General features: G+C 44.0%; 1 protein-coding gene across 1 annotated transcript in view; it reads right to left on the minus strand.

Annotated features, from left to right (window-relative positions):
* Nucleotides 1–16,492, minus strand: part of slc24a1 (solute carrier family 24 member 1) — a 45,408-nt gene extending 28,916 nt beyond the window's left edge. Inside the window, exons 1-5 of the mRNA XM_024380204.2 lie at nucleotides 16,358–16,492; nucleotides 11,946–13,522; nucleotides 11,101–11,300; nucleotides 8,113–8,172; nucleotides 2,217–2,325 (exon numbers count right to left, since the gene is read on the minus strand). Coding sequence (XP_024235972.1) covers nucleotides 2,217–2,325; nucleotides 8,113–8,172; nucleotides 11,101–11,300; nucleotides 11,946–12,846 — 1,270 coding nt within the window. The 5' untranslated portion in view covers nucleotides 12,847–13,522; nucleotides 16,358–16,492. The remainder of the gene's footprint in view (nucleotides 1–2,216; nucleotides 2,326–8,112; nucleotides 8,173–11,100; nucleotides 11,301–11,945; nucleotides 13,523–16,357) is intronic.
* Between the last annotated feature and the right edge of the window lie 416 nt (nucleotides 16,493–16,908).

Raw genomic sequence — 16,908 nt, forward strand, 5'->3', positions numbered from 1 at the left:
AGGCTACATACAGGGCATTACGGTACAGAGTCAATGTGGAGGCTACATACAGGGTATTACGGTACAGAGTCAATGTGGAGGCTATATACAGGCTGTTACGGTACAGAGTCAATGTGGAGGCTGTTACGGTACAGAGTCAATGTGGAGGCTATATACAGGGTATTACGGTACAGAGTCAATGTGGAGGCTATATACAGGGGGTACTGGTACAGAGTCAATGTGTCAATGTGGAGGCTATATACAGGGGGTACCGGTACAGAGTCAATGTGGAGGCTATATACAGGGGTACCGGTTAGTCGAGGTAATTTAGATAATATGTACATCTAGGTAAAGTGACAATGCATAGATAATAAACAGAGAAGTGCAGGGGGGGTCAATGCAAATAGTCCCGGTAGCCATTTGATTAGCTTGTGGGTAGAAGCTGTTAAGAAGCCTTTTGGACCTAGACTTGCCGCTCCGCTCCGGTACCGATTGCCGTGTGGTACCAGAGAGAACAGTCTATGACTAGTGTGGCTGGAGTCCATTTCTAGGGACTTCCTCTGACACCGCTTGGTATAGAGGTCTGAAAGCATGGCAGGAAGCTTGGCCCCAGTGATGTACTGGACTGTACGTACTACCTTCTGTAGTGCCTTGCGGTCGGAGGCCGAGCAGCTGCCATACCAGGCGGTGATGCAACCAGTGCTCTTGATGGTGCAGCTGTATAACATTTTGAGGATCTGAGGACCCATGACAATACTTTTCAGTCTCCTGAGGGGGAATAGGCATTGTCGTGCCCTCTTCATAACTGTCTTGGTGTGTTTGGACCATGATAGTTCGTTGAAGCACTCAACCTGCTCTACTACAACCCCGTCGATGAGAATGGGGGCGTGCTCGGCCTAAGTGATGCATACACATCCCCAACCACCCATACTCATCCCAAACCACCCATACACATCCCCAACCACCCATACACATCCCCAACCACCCATACACATCCCCAACCACCCATACTCATCCCCAACAATCAATACTAATCCCCAACCTCCCATACTCATCCCCAACAATCAATACTCATCCCCAACCACCCATACACATCCCCAACCACCCATACACATCCCCAATTACCCATACACATCCCCAATTACCCATACACATCCCCACACACACACACACACACACACACACACACACACACACACACACACATCCCCAACCACCCATACACATCCCCAACCACCACAACATCCCCAAACACATCGTCTACCAACCAAAGTGTTCGTTTTGTCTGTGTTACTGGATAGTGTTGTGTTGTCTGTGTTACTGGATAGTGTTGTGTTGTCTGTGTTACTGGATAGTGTTGTGTTGTCTGTGTTACTGGATAGTGTTGTGTTGTCTGTGTTACTGGATAGTGTTGTGTTGTCTGTGTTACTGGATAGTGTTGTGTTGTCTGTGTTACTGGATAGTGTTGTGTTGTCTGTGTTACTGGATAGTGTTTCCTGTGTTGTGTTTGCTGTTTCACTATTCTGATGTGGATCCTGATTGTCTGGTTGCGTCCCAAGTGTTAACCTATTCCCTACCTAGTGTATGTCAGATGTAGTGCACTGTTTAGGGAATAGGGTGCCATTTCTGTCCCTATGTGACCACTTGTCTACTATACTGTAGTGCTGTATGAATGAGAGCCTTGTTGAGGTGATAAACTGACACAGGCATTAATCTGCTTAGGACCAATCTGGATTTAGTGCTAGCCAAAGCTTAACGTGGAACACTTTGATAATTAATCACACTGACTGACTGAGAGAAGGACAAAGGCACTCCGTCTATATCAACAGGTTTCACTGTTTTGGTATGGGTCAGAGTAAACAAATATCATACTACAGTATATACTGTTAAATGTTAATATAGAAACATTGTAAGACGTTATCATACTATTGATAGCTGTAGTGGCAGGTACAAAGTAATTTCTTATGCCACTTTTAAATTGACATAGGTTACCCAGCAAGCTAAACTGTTTACAACACATTTAAAATGTGTCCAAAAATAAACACAATGTCTTTTTGAAATATTTCAAATCCGTATCGCATGTGATTAAGACTGCTTGGAGTGAAAGATAAGGGATTTGGAAACCATTCAATTGGGTCCATTGCACCAGACGATCTCAGTCAAGCCCAGCTAAACTATTTGAAATGATGTGTGATAGTATTTGAACTCAGTGTTGTCTTTTCTAGAAGGTAACCTACTGTTTCCCAGGGGGTCTAGTGTGTGAATCATCAGCTTGTACATGGTGTTCCTCATGGTGGAGTTGTGAAGAGAGGCTGAACTTCCTCCTCTCTGGAGGACAGGCTTCAACTGGGGGGAGACCGAGAGAGAGAGAGGGGTGAGACCGAGAGAGAGGTGAGAGAGAGAGAGAGAGGTGAGAGAGAGAGATTTGTGACCTGTTACCGCAAGAAAAGGGCAACCAGTGAAGAACAAACACCATTGTAAATACAACCCATATTTATGCTCATTTATTTTCCCTTGCGTTCTTTAACCATTTGTACATTGTTACAACACTGTGTATATATATATATGCATAATATGACATTTGTAATGTCTTTATTGTTTTGAAATTTCTGTATGTGTAATGTTTACTGTTATTTTTTTATTGTTTATTTCACTTTTATATATTATCTACCTCACTTGCTTTGGCAATGTTAACACATGTTTCCCATGCCAATAAAGCCCCTTGAATTGGAGAGAGAGAGAGAGAGAGAGAGAGAGACCAATCAATCAGAGATATAGTGTTCCTCAAACAAACTTTAATGTGAAATATGTTGTAGCGTAAGTTCAGCATGTGTGGTGTTCAGTACATACAGTGGGGCAAAAAAAGTATTTAGTCAGCCACCAATTGTGCATGTTCTCCCACTTAAAAAGATGAGAGGCCTGTAATTTTCATCATAGGTACACTTCAACTATGACAGACAAAATGAGAAAAAACAAATCCAGAAAATCACATTGTAGGATTTTTAATGAATTTATTTGCAAAATATGATGGAAAATAAGTATTTGGTCACCTACAAACAAGCAAGATATCTGGCTCTCATAGACCTGTATCTTCTTCTTTAAGAGGCTCCTCTGTCCTCCACTCTTTACCTGTATTAATGGCACCATCAGTATAAAAGACACCTGTCCACAACCTCAAACAGTCACACTCCAAACTCCACTATGGCTAAGACCAAAGAGCTGTCAAAGGACACCAGAAACAAAATTGTAGACCTGCACCAGGCTGGGAAGACTGAATCTGCAATAGGTAAGCAGCTTGGTTTGAAGAAATCAACTGTGGGAGCAATTATTAGGAAATGGAAGACATACAAGACCACTGATAATCTCCCTCGATCTGGGGCTCCACGCAAGATCTCACCCCGTGGGATCAAAATGATCACAAGAACGGTGAGCAAAAATCCCAGAACCACACGGGGGGGACCTAGTGAATGACCTGCAGAGAGCTGGGACCAAAGTAACAAAGCCTCCCATCAGTAACACACTACGCCGCCAGGGACTCAAATCCTGCAGTGCCAGACGTGTCCCCCTGCTTAAGCCAGTACATGTCCAGGCCCATCTGAAGTTTGCTAGAGAGCATTTGGATGATCCAGAAGAAGATTGGGAGAATGTCATATGGTCAGATGAAACCAAAATATAACTTTTTGGTAAAAACTCAACTCGTCGTGTTTGGAGGACAAAGAATGCTGAGTTGCAGCCAAAGAACACCATACCTACTGTGAAGCATGGGGGTGCAAACATCATGCTCTGGGGCTGTTTTTCTGCAAAGGAACCAGGACGAATGATCCGTGTAAAGGAAAGAATGAATGGGGCCATGTATCGTGAGATTTTGAGTGAAAACCTCCTTCCATCAGCAAGGGCATTGAAGATGAAACGTGGCTGGGTCTTTCAGCATGACAATGATCCCAAACACATCCCCAGATCACACATCTTTTTAAGTGGGAGAACTTGCACAATTGGTGGCTGACAATACAGAAAATATTTTTGCCCCACTGTATGTGACAAGCAACCATCAAAATGAGATGAAAAAACAAATAAAACAGCACATCACAGCACAACAATGTGGCTGACAATACTTTTTTGCCCCACTGTATGTGACAAGCAACCATCAAAATGAGATGAAAAAACAAATAAAACAGCACATCACAGCACAACAATGTGAGACTCAGGATATCAGGGCCTCAGGAAAGCAAATTATTAGTGATGTATGGAATGGTAGGCTGAAGTGTATACAGTGTTTATTCTTATTTTAAAGTGTTTTTTTTATGTACAGTGTATTTGGAAAGTATTGAGACCCCTTGACTTTTTCCACATTTTGTTACGTTACAGCCTTATTCTAAAATTGATTAAATAATTTATTTTCCTCATCAATCTACACCGCGTGGTGCCAGGACAACAACCTCTCCCTCAATGTGATCGAGACAAAGGAAATGATTGTGGACACCAGGAAAAAGAGGATCGAGCACGCCCCCATTCTCAGCGACCGGGTTGCAGTGGAGCAGGTTGAGAGCTTCAAGTTCCTTGGCATCCACATAAACAACAAACTAACATGGTCCAAGCACACCAAGACAGTCGTGAAGAGGGCTCGACAAAACCTATTCCCCCTCAGGAGACTGAAAAGATTTGGCATGGGTCCTCAGATCCTCAAAAGGTTATACAGCTGCACCATCGAGAGCATCATGACTAGTTGCATCACTGCCTGGTATGGCAACTGCTCAGCCTCCGACCGCAAGGCACTACAGAGGGTGGTGCGAACTGCCCAGTACATCACTGGGACCAAGCTTCCTGCCATCCAGGATCGGTATACCAGGCGGTGTCAGAGGAAGGCCCTAATATTTGTCAAGGACTCCAGCCACCCTAGTCATAGGCTGTTCTCTCTGCTACCACATGGCAAGCGGTACCGGAGCGCCAAGTCTAGGTCCAAGAGGCTTCTAAACAGCTTCTACCCCAAGCCGTAAGACTCCGGAACACCTAATCAAATAGCTACTCAAAAGACTATAATGACAAAGAATAAAAGGTTTTTAGACATTTGCAAATGTGTTAAAATTGAAAAAATGTAATATCACATTTACATAAGTATTCAGACCCTTTACTCAGTACGTTGTTGAGGCACCTTTAGCAGCGATTACAGACTTGAGTCTTCTTGGGTATTACGCTGCAAGCTTGGCACACCTGTATTTGGGGAGTAGCTCCCATTCTTCTCTGCAGATCCTCTCAAGCTTTATCAGGTTGGATGGAGAGTGCCACTGCACAGTTATTTTCAGGTCTCTCCAGAAATGTTTGATCAGGTTCAAGTCCGGGCTCTGGCTGGGCCACTCAAGGACATTTAGAGACTTGTCCCAAAGCCACTCCTGTGTTGTCTTGGCTGTGTGCTTAGGGTTGTTGTCCTGTTGGAAGGTGAACCGTTGCTCCAGTCTGAGTTCTGAGTGCTCTGCAGTAGGTTGTCATCAAGGATCTCTCTGTACTTTGCTCCGTTCATCTTTCCCTTGATCCTGACTAGTCTCCCAGCCCCTGCCGCTGAAAAACATCCCCACATCCCCATGCGGCGACCACGATGCTTCTCCGTAAGGATGGTGCCAGGTTTCCTCCAGATGTGATGCTTTGCATTCAGGCCAAAGAGTTCCATCTTGGTTCCATCAGACCAGAGAATCTTGTTTCTCAACGTCTGAGAGTCCTTTAGGTTCTTTTTGGCAAACTCCAAGCGGGCTGTCATGTGCCTTTTACTGAGGAGTGGCTTCCGTCTGGCTACTCTACCATAAAGGCCTGATTGGTGGAGTGCTGCAAAGATGGTTGTCCTTCTGGAAGGTTCTCCCATGTCCACAGAGGAACTCTGGAGCTCTGTCGGAGGGACCACCGGGTTCTTGGTCACATCAATGACCAAGGCCCTTCTCCCTCGATTGCTCAGTTTGGCTGGGTGGCCAGCTTTAGGAAGAGTCTTGCTGGTTCCAAATTTCTTCCATTTAAGAATGATGGAGGCCACTGTGTTCTTGGGGACCTTCAATGATGCAGACACTTTTTGGTACCCTACCCCAGATCTGTGCCTCGACACAATCCTGTCTGAGCTCTACGGACAGTTCCTTCAACCTCATGGCTTGGTTTTTGTTCTGACATGCACTGTCAACTGAGGGACCTTATAGAGACAAGCGTGTGCCTTTCCAAATCTAGTTGTAGAAACTCCAAACAAGTTGTAGAAACATCTCAAGGATGATCAATGGAAACATGATGCACCTGAGCTCAATTTCAAGTCTCATAGCAAAGGGTCTGAATGCTTATGTAAGTAAGGTATTTATAATTCTAATTTTAATTTTGAATACATTTGTAAACATTTCTGAAAACCAGTTTTAGCTCCGGCGTTATGGGGTATTGTGTGTAGAGTGTGAAAAAAGCATTTGATCCATTTTAGAATAAGGCTGTAACGTAACAAAATGTGGAAAAAGTGAAGGGGTCTCAATACTTTCCGGATTAACTGTAGTTCTTTCCTTGAGTGTGTACCTACGTATGTACTGATCTGTATGTGTGTGGTGGATGCTGCTGGATGTGTATATGATGTAGGGGATGAGAATGGAAATGGAAGACCAGCTGTTCAGGTGAAAACCATTAAGTTTATTCTTTAGGAGGAAACACAATTAATGGTTACTGCGTTCACGTCTGTTAACTCTGATCATGGTGGTTGAGGTGAAAGCCTCAGTGGGAGCCAAGAACCTCAGGTGAAACTTCTGATGCATTATATATCAGCAGGAGTCTAACAACTCCATATGATTCATTATATATCAGCAGGAGACTAACAACTCCATATGATTCATTATATATCAGCAGGAGTTTACAACTCCATCTGATTCTGATTCAATATATATAAGCAGGAGTCTAACCTGTTACACTGTACCTTTTAGATAACCCTTTAGGGGTGGTAGACTGGAACCTGTTACACTGAACCGCAGGTAATCCATTAAGGGCAATTGACATTAACAAGGCAAAAAATTCCAGGCCTGGTTATTTTATGTTAATGAATATTTCATTCACCGTTAGAAAACCCATTGCGGGTGGCTACTGTGAAAACTCTACACTTTACCCCAGGATACCCATTACGGGCAGAAACTATATGAATCAAATGATTATGGAGGCATTCATGCATAAAAGCGTGCATACTTATTTTAAATGTATGTAGTTCTGTTCTTGTCTATGAATGTTCTGCATTATGTCATGTAGCTGCTGCTTTTGCAGTAGCTAATAGGATCCTGATAAACTACCCCTGGGGATCCTGATAAACTACCCCTGGGGATCCTGATAAACTACCCCTGGGGATCCTAGTAAACTACCCCTGGGGATTCTACTAAACTACCCCTGGGGATCCTACTAAACTACCCCTGAGGATCCTGGTAAACTACTACTGGGGATCCTGGTAAACTACTACTGGGGATCCTACTATACTACTACTGGGGATCCTAGTAAACTACTACTGGGGATCCTAGTAAACTACTACTGGGGATCCTACTAAGCTACCCCTGGGGATCCTACTAAACTACTACTGGGGATCCTACTAAACTACCACTGGGGATCCTACTAAACTACCACTGGGGATCCTACTAAACTACCCCTGGGGTTCCTAGTAAACTACCCCTGGTGTTCCTAGTAAACTACCCCGGGGATCCTACTAAACTACCCCTGGGGATCCTAGTAAACTACCACTGGGGATCCTACTAAACTACCCCTGGGGATCCAAGTAAACTACCCCTGGGGATCCTACTAAACTACCCCTGGGGATCCAAGTAAACTACCCCTGGGGATCCTAGTAAACTACCCCTGGGGTTCCTAGTAAACTACCACTGGGGATCCAAGTAAACTACCCCTGGGGATCCTAGTAAACTACCCCTGGGGTTCCTAGTAAACTACCCCGGGATCCTACTAAACTACCCCTGGGGATCCTAGTAAACTACCCCTGGGGATCCTAGTAAACTACCACTGGGGATCCTAGTAAACTACCACTGGGGATCCTACTAAACTATCCCCGGGGATCCTACTAAACTACCCCGGGGATCCTACTAAACTACTACTGGGGATCCTACTAAACTACTACTTGATCACTGCCTAGTTGTTTACCTTTAATAGTTTCTTGTCTTCTGGGGCAGGAGGGCTACTATTCTGACCTGCTGTCTCATCCTGTGGACAACAAGAATTCACCAGATCTTAAAACATTCCAGAACACGCCACCCCTTCAAATGGACTCTTTTGACTCATGATTGATTCATCAGTGAGGGAGTGAGTGAATGTCTCATCAGTGAGTGAATGTCTCATCAGTGAGTGAATGTCTCATCAGTGAGTGAATGTCTCATCAGTGAGTGAATGTCTCATCAGTGAGTGAATGTCTCATCAGTGAGTGAATGACTCATCAGTGAGTGAATGACTCATCAGTGAGTGAATGACTCATCAGTGAGTGAATGACTCATCAGTGAGTGAATGTCTCATCAGTGAGTGAATGACTCATCAGTGAGTGAATGACTCATCAGTGAGTGAATGACTCATCAGTGAGTGAATGACTCATCAGTGAGTGAATGACTCATCATGTTTGATCAACAACATCTGTTTTTGAATGAGGTATGGCTGTATCATTTGCTTTGAGAAAATGCTTTAACTTTAAAGGAAATATGGCTGAATTAGAGCCTATGATCAACAACATGTGCCTTTAAAAACTTGGATTAAGTTTATGGAGGGATTTTGAAGGAGATGTATGGTTTAATCAGGTCCTCCACGTATGTTTGAGGGAACCAGATGAATAATGAGCTGTATGACATGATTCTCCTTACACAGGAGCCAGCCTCCATGTCTGTTCTCACAAAATGATCTTCATTATCGACCCCTGACGTGCAGATATCCCTCCCAATTGCTACTATTTTTTAATTTATTTTACCTTTATTTAACTAATAATAATTAATCATTTCCAATTAGAGGCAGCTGGTTATCGTTGTCTCTAATTGGGGATCATACTTAAGTAGCATGTTTTCCACCTGTGGGTTATGGGATATTGTTTATGTTTGGAGTTAGTGCACACAGCACCTCAGTAGTCACGGTTTGTTTGTTTATTGTTTTGTTAAGTTTCACTAATATTAAAGTATGTGGAACTCCTATCACGCTGCGTCTTGGTCCGACCATTATTATGAACATTGTGACCTGTAACAAAGGAACACTACACCAAAAATAGTTCCAATATACACTACCATTCAAAAGTTTGCGGTCACTTAGACATTTCCTGCTAATTTTTTGTCCATTAAAATAACATCAAATTGATCAGAAATACAGTGTAGACATTGTTAATGTTGTAAATGACTGTTGTAGCTGGAAACTGCAGATTTTTAATGGAATATCTACATGGGTGTACAGAGGCCCATTATCAGCAACCATCCCTCCTGTGTTCCAATGGCACGTTGTGTTAGCTAATCCAAGTTTATCATTTTAAAAGGCTAATTGATCATTAGAAAACCCTTTTGCAATTATGATAGCACAGCTGAAAACTGTTGCTCTGATTAAAGAAGCAATAAAACTGGACTTCTTTAGTCTAGTTGAGAATCTGGAGCATCAGCATTTGCGGGTTTGATTACAGGCTCAAAATGGCTAGAAACAAATAACTTTCTTCTGACACTCGTCAGTCTATTCTTGATCTGAGAAATGAAGGCTAATCCATGAGAGAAATTGCAAAAAAAACCTGAAGATCTCGTACAATGCTGTGTACTACTCCCTTCACAGAACAGCGCAAACTGGCTCTAACCAGAATAGAAAGAGGAGTGGTAGGCCCCGGTGCACAACTGAGCAAGAGGATAAGTACATTTCATTCTCTTAAACCGATCGCTGTCCGCACCCGCCCGCCCGACTAGCACCACTACTCTGGACAGTTCTGACTTAGAATATGTGGACAACTGCAAATACCTAGGTGTCTGGCTAGACTGTAAACTCTCCCTCCAGACTCATATTAAACATCTCCAATCCAAAATTAAATATTGAATTAGCTTCCTATTTTGCAACAAAGCCTCCTTCACTCATGCTGCCAAACATACCCTCGTAAAACTGACTATCCTACCGATCCTCGACTTTGGCAATGTAATTTACAAAATAGCCTCCAACACTCTACTCAGCAAACTGGATGCAGTCTATCACAGTGCCATCCGCTTTTTCACCAAAGCACTTATACCACCCACCACTGCGACCTGTATGCTCTCGTTGGCTGGTCCTCGCTACATGTTCGTCGCCAAACCCACTGGCTCCAGGTCATCTATAAGTCGCTGCAATGTAAAGCTCCGCCTTATCTCAGCTCACTGGTCACGATAACAACACCCACCCATAGCACGCGCTCCAGCAGTTATACCTCACTGGTCATCCCCAAAGCCAACACCTCCTTTGGCCGCCTTTCCTTCCAGTTCTCTGCTGCCAATGACTGGAACAAATTGCAAAAATTGCTGAAGTTGGAGACTTAAATCTCCCTCACTAACTTTAAGCATCAGCTATCTGAACAGCTTACCGATCGCTGCAGCTGTACATAGTCCATCTGTAAATAGCCCATCCAACTACCTACCTGATCCCCATATTGTTTTATTTACTTTTCTGCTCTTTTGCACACCAGTATTTCCAGTATTTCTACTTGCACATCATCATCTGCACATCTATCACTCCTGTGTTAATCTGCTACATTGTAATTACTTTGCTACTATGGCCTATTTTCTGCCTTGCCTCCTTACGCCATTTGCACACACTGTATATAGACTTTTCTATTGTGTTATTGACTGTACACTTATTTATACCATGTGTAACTAACGCTGTGTTGTTGTTTGTGTCACACTGCTTTGCTTTATTTTGGACAGGTCGCCGTTGTAAATGAGAACTTGTTCTCAACTGGCCTACCTAGTTAAATAAAGGTGAAATTAATAAATAACTAAAAATTAGAGTGTCTAGTTTGAGAAACAGACGCCTCACAAGTCCTCAACTGGCAGCTTCATTAAATAGTACTCGCAAAACACCAGTCTCAACGTCAACAGTGAAGAGGCGACTCCCGGATGCTGGTCTTGCCTAGTTAAATAAATAAATGCAAATAAAATGTACCTTATCAGGTTCATCCTCAACAGCCACAGTGATGATATTAATGATGTGCTGATGTTTCCTGAGCTGGTTCTTGAATGCTGCCTCCAGCTGAACGTTGTACTTCATGAAGCAGACATAGGAGCTGTAGCCAGCCACCAGCATTATACTCTCATACCACATGATGGTGTTGTCCAGGAAGAAGATTATCAACATGATCAGGTCTGAAAACAATATAGATGTTAATTCATCAATAGTAAGGGGTTAGAGGACACAGCAAGAGGTTAGAGGTTAGGTAAATGATCATGCTGTGAATAATAGTTGCATCCCAAATAGCTTCAATTGCAATTATATGCCAGTGAGTGCTGGCCTTTATATTATATGCCAGTGAGTGCTGGCCTTTATATTATATGCCAGTGAGTGCTGGCCTTTATCCTTACATTTATTTGTGATTGAGATCGACTGTTGGCTCCAAGCACACTATCATTTATTTATGAGTGGAACCTCTTCTCTCCCGTCCTCTGGACTCAGAAACTATCTGGCTTTGATGGCCACATGTACTCTTAATCTCCACCTGGTACAGCCAGAGGAATATAGCCCCTCTGAGCCAGGTTCCTCTGTACAGTAGGTTTCTTCCTTCTAGGCAGTTTCTCCTGGCCACTGTGCTCTCGCTTCTACCTTTGCTCTCTGAGGCGCCGAGTTACTGTTATGCACTTTGCCAACTGCTGATGCAAAAAGCGCTGAGGTGCAGCATCTGCCTTTACATGTGATAGTATATTATTACCTATGATATAGAAGGAGACGTCCCTGAACAGGGGCCACCAGGTGAGGTGCAGCATCTGCCTTTACATGTGATAGTATATTATTACCTATGATATAGAAGGAGACGTCCCTGAACAGGGGCCACCAGGTGAGGTGCAGCATCTCCCTGGAGAAGATGGCACACATGCCGATGACGAACAGGATATTGAACACCGCCGACCCCACGATCGTCCCGATGCCCACATTGCTATGAGAGATGAACACGCCAATCAGAGAGGTGAACAGCTCCGGAGCGGAGCCTCCTGCCGCCATGAAGGTTGCCCCGGCCACGTCGTCGGAGATGGCGAGCTGGTCTGTGATGACGCCGAGCGCAGGGACAAAAAATTCGTCACACACAATGGCGAGTGAGACGAACATGTACATCATCCCGAAGATGTGGAGCGACACCCAGCCTCGTCTCCGGTCCTCCACGGAGAAGATATCAGTCGGGTACTCTCCTTTCTGATGAGGGGCGTCCCCCGGGTTGGCAGGGGAGGATTGGGTGGTGTTGGGGACTAGATGGGTGGGTGGTGGGTTGGGAAGGGTGGGGATCTGAATGGGAGGCTCCAGGTCTACATATATACAGTGAACGATAGTCCGGATTGTAGTCACTGATGATGATGATGATGATGAGACCTCAGTGGTAGTGGATGGTGTGACATCATCTGTAGTCGTCTCGGAGTAATAATCGGACACTTCAGTTGTCACCAAATCTATCATTTCCTCCTCTTGTGTGTCAACACTGTGTCCCCCCTCCCTTAAGGTCTCCAATGCAACTTCCTCCAGGAGGGCCCCTGTCAGTCCCTCTCCATCCCCAGACCCCTCACCTATTTGGGGCAGGGCATGGGGCCAGGGTCCTGGGGAGAGCTTGGAGGTGATAGACAGCTGGTAGAGACAACACAGTAGAACACCAGACAGGAGGAATATGACTCGGCTCAGCTGCAGTCTCTTCCTTTGGGTACAATACATTTATGAAGAGATGGTGATAGTGGACTTTAACAGGTATGGATTTGTAAACTCACTCCTCAGCCTGAGAAGTCGTTAATTGCACCATTGAATTGGATTCAGAATACAGAGTTAGGGTTAGGGTGAGATGAGTAATGGCAGAGTGATTCAGAACACAGGTCCCTGGCAGAGTGATTCAGAACACAGGTCCCTGGCAGAGTGATTCAGAACACAGGTCCCTGGCAGAGTGATTCAGAATACAGGTCGCTGGCAGAGTGATTCAGAATACAGGTCGCTGGCAGAGTGATTCAGAATACAGGACGCTGGCAGAGTGATTCAGAATACAGGACGCTGGCAGAGTGATTCAGAATACAGGTCCCTGGCAGAGTGATTCAGAATACAGGTCCCTGGCAGAGTGATTCAGAATACAGGTCGCTGGCAGAGTGATTCAGAATACAGGACGCTGGCAGAGTGATTCAGAATACAGGTCCCTGGCAGAGTGATTCAGAATGCAGGTCCCTGGCAGAGTGATTCAGAATGCAGGTCCCTGGCAGAGTGATTCAGAATACAGGTCGCTGGCAGAGTGATTCAGAATACAGGTCCCTGGCAGAGTGATTCAGAATACAGGTCCCTGGCAGAGTGATTCAGAATACAGGTCCCTGGCAGAGTGATTCAGGGAAGAATCCAGCTCCTCCCCAACCTGTTGTAAATGGAAGGAAACACCAAGTTTGAATGAATCAGGTTCCGTATGCATAAAGCGTCCATTTAATCTTATTTCTTATGGTCTAAATGGCTAAACTGACCCCAGATCAGCCCTCCTACTACTCTGAGACCTGTTTATGAATATGGGCCCAGACATGACAGGTTAAGCAACAGGTGACAACAGATGAACAGTCTTTTGAATAATAAATCCTCCGTCTCTTTAATGTCAGGATAATTATTATCACATTGGGACATGAGTGTCTGGGGATAAGGAGCAGGCCATACATGTACATGTTACTATGAGTCATTAGGCTATTGCCCCCTGTTGTATTCAATAAATATGTGGCTATAGTGAGCAATAGAAAGAGAGTGAAAAGTAAAGATCACTACTAAGGACTGTGTGGGCTCTCCTTCTCCGTGGCCGACCTGAGAAAGACATTTAAACGTGTTAACCCTCGCAAGGCTGCCGGCCCAGACGGCATCCCCGGCCGTGTCCACATGCCGCGAGATGTCCACCATTGTTCCTGTACCCAAGAATGCAAAGGTAACTGAACTAAATGACTATCGCCCAGTTGCACTCACTTCTGTCATCGTGAAGTGCTTTGAGAGACTAGTCAAGGATCATATCACCTCCTCCTAGACCCACTTCAATTTGCTTACCACCCCAATAGGTCCACAGACAATTCAATCGCCATCACACTGCCCTATCCCATCTGGACAAGAGGAATACCTATGTAAGAATGGTGTTCACATGACTAGAGCTCAGCATTCAACACCATAGTACCCTCCAAGATCATCATTATGCTTGAGACCAAGGGGCTCAAACCCCGCCCTCTGGAATTGTGTCCTGGACTTCCTGACGGGCCGACCCCAGGTGGTGAAGGGAGGAAACAACATCTCCACTTCACTGATCCTCAACACTGAGGCCCCACAAGGGTGCGTTCTCAGCCCATCCTCTACTCCCTGTTCACCCATGACTGCGTGTCCATGCACGCCTCCAACTCAATCATCAAGTTTGCAGACAACACTACAGTGGTAGGTTTGATTACCAACAATGACGAGACAGTCTACAGGGAGGAGGTGAGGGCCCTCGGAGTGTGGTGTCAAGAAAATAACCTCACACTCAACGTCAACAAAACAAAGGAGATGATCGTGGACTTCAGGAAACAGCAGAGGGAGCACCCCCCTATCCACATCGATGGGACAGTAGTGGAGAGGGTAGTAAGTTTTAAGTTCCTCGGCGTACACATCACGGACAAACTGAATTGGTCCACCCACACAGACAGCGTCGTGAAGAAGGCGCAGCAGTGCCTCTTCAACCTCAGGAGGCTGAAGAAATTGGGCTTGTCGCCAAAAGCACTCACCCGATGTCACAGGAAGGCCATAAAGATCATCAAGGACAACAAACACCCGAGCCACTGCCTGTTCACCCCACTATCATCCAGAAGGTGAGGTCAGTTCAGGTGCATCAAAGCAGGGACAGAGAGACTGAAAAACAGCTTCTATCTCAAGGCCATCAGACTGTTAAACAGCCACCACTAACATTGAATGGCTGCTGCCAACACACTGACTCAACTCCAGCCACTTTAATAATGGGAATAGATGGAAATTGATGGAAAATATACCGTATCATTAGCCACTTTAAACAATGCTACTTAATATAATGTTTACATACCCTACATTACTCATCTCATATGTATATACTGTACTCTATATCATCTACTGCATCTTTATGTAATACATGTATCACCAGCCACTTTAAACTATGCCACTTTGTTTACGTACCCTACATTACTCATCTCATATGTATATACTGTACTCGATACCATCTACTGTATCTTGCCTATGCCGTTCTGTACCATCACTCATTCATATATCTTTATGTACATATTCTTTATCCCTATACACATGTGTCTATGAGGTAGTAGTTTTGGAATTGTTAGCTAGATTACTTGTTGGTTATTACTGCATTGTCAGAACTAGAAGCACAAGCATTTCGCTACACTCGCATTAACATCTGCTAACCATGTGTATGTGACAAATAAAATTTGATTTGATTTATAAATGTTGACAAAACATTAATATACAGTAAAACAATGTCTTCACATAATATATACAGTATTCTGTATCATTTTCTAAAATCACAAATGTTGCTATCATGCATAATATTTCCAATCTATTATCAAAATGTTAACATAAAATGGACAACTTTCTAGGTCTGAAAAAGGAAGTTATCTAGATGTACACTCAGTCCTACCTGAAGTTATCTAGATGTACACTCAGTCCTACCTGAAGTTATCTAGATGTACACTCAGTCCTACCTGAAGTTATCTAGATGTACACTCAGTCCTACCTGAAGTTATCTAGATGTACACTCAGTCCTACCTGAAGTTATCTAGATGTACACTCAGTCCTACCTGAAGTTATCTAGATGTACACTCAGTCCTACCTGAAGTTATCTAGATGTACACTCAGTCCTACCTGAAGTTATCTAGATGTACACTCAGTCCTACCTGAAGTTATCTAGATGTACACTCAGTCCTACCTGAAGTTATCTAGATGTACACTCAGTCCTACCTGAAGTTATCTAGATGTACACTCAGTCCTACCTGAAGTTATCTAGATGTACACTCAGTCCTACCTGAAGTTATCTAGATGTACACTCAGTCCTACCTGAAGTTATCTAGATGTACACTCAGTCCTACCTGAAGTTATCTAGATGTACACTCAGTCCTACCTGAAGTTATCTAGATGTACACTCAGTCCTACCTGAAGTTATCTAGATGTACACTCAGTCCTACCTGAAGTTATCTAAAAGTACACTCAGTCCTACCTGGTACCAGATGAGGAGGTGTAATTTCTCCACAGCTGGGGTGCATTGGCACAAACAGTGGAGAGGTTCACCGTAGAGCTGTAGGTACGGTTCACGGCAGGTTCACATAGGACACACTGGGGGACAGATAGAGGTCTTCACAGTGGATCAGAATTATAACTAATACCCCTCTGTACCTGAAGACTTCTAATAGGATTATCCCTATTGTCACTCTTGTGTTGATCGTCACTCTCACTCTCATTAAGCCTGTAGCTATATCAACCATTTCATTTCAATTGTTTTGATAGCCTAATGCAAATGTTTTAATTGGTGGTATTTATTTGATTCCAACAGCATCGAGATAAATTGTCAGTTTGACATTTTGAGGGGGGTTTAATATAATTATTGGTTTCATGATACTTTAAAGAGATTATTATATAGCTTCAACTACTGATTGAAGATTGGAGCTAAGACAAGTTGAAATATAGCTACAAGCAGCAATGTAACAGGGTGCTGGATGATAAGCAGGCTGAGGAGCAGGCTGAGGAGCAGACTGAGGAGCAGACTGAGGA

This window comes from Oncorhynchus tshawytscha, linkage group LG19 (assembly GCF_018296145.1).
Source record: "Oncorhynchus tshawytscha isolate Ot180627B linkage group LG19, Otsh_v2.0, whole genome shotgun sequence".
Classification (NCBI taxonomy): Eukaryota; Metazoa; Chordata; class Actinopteri; order Salmoniformes; family Salmonidae; genus Oncorhynchus; species Oncorhynchus tshawytscha.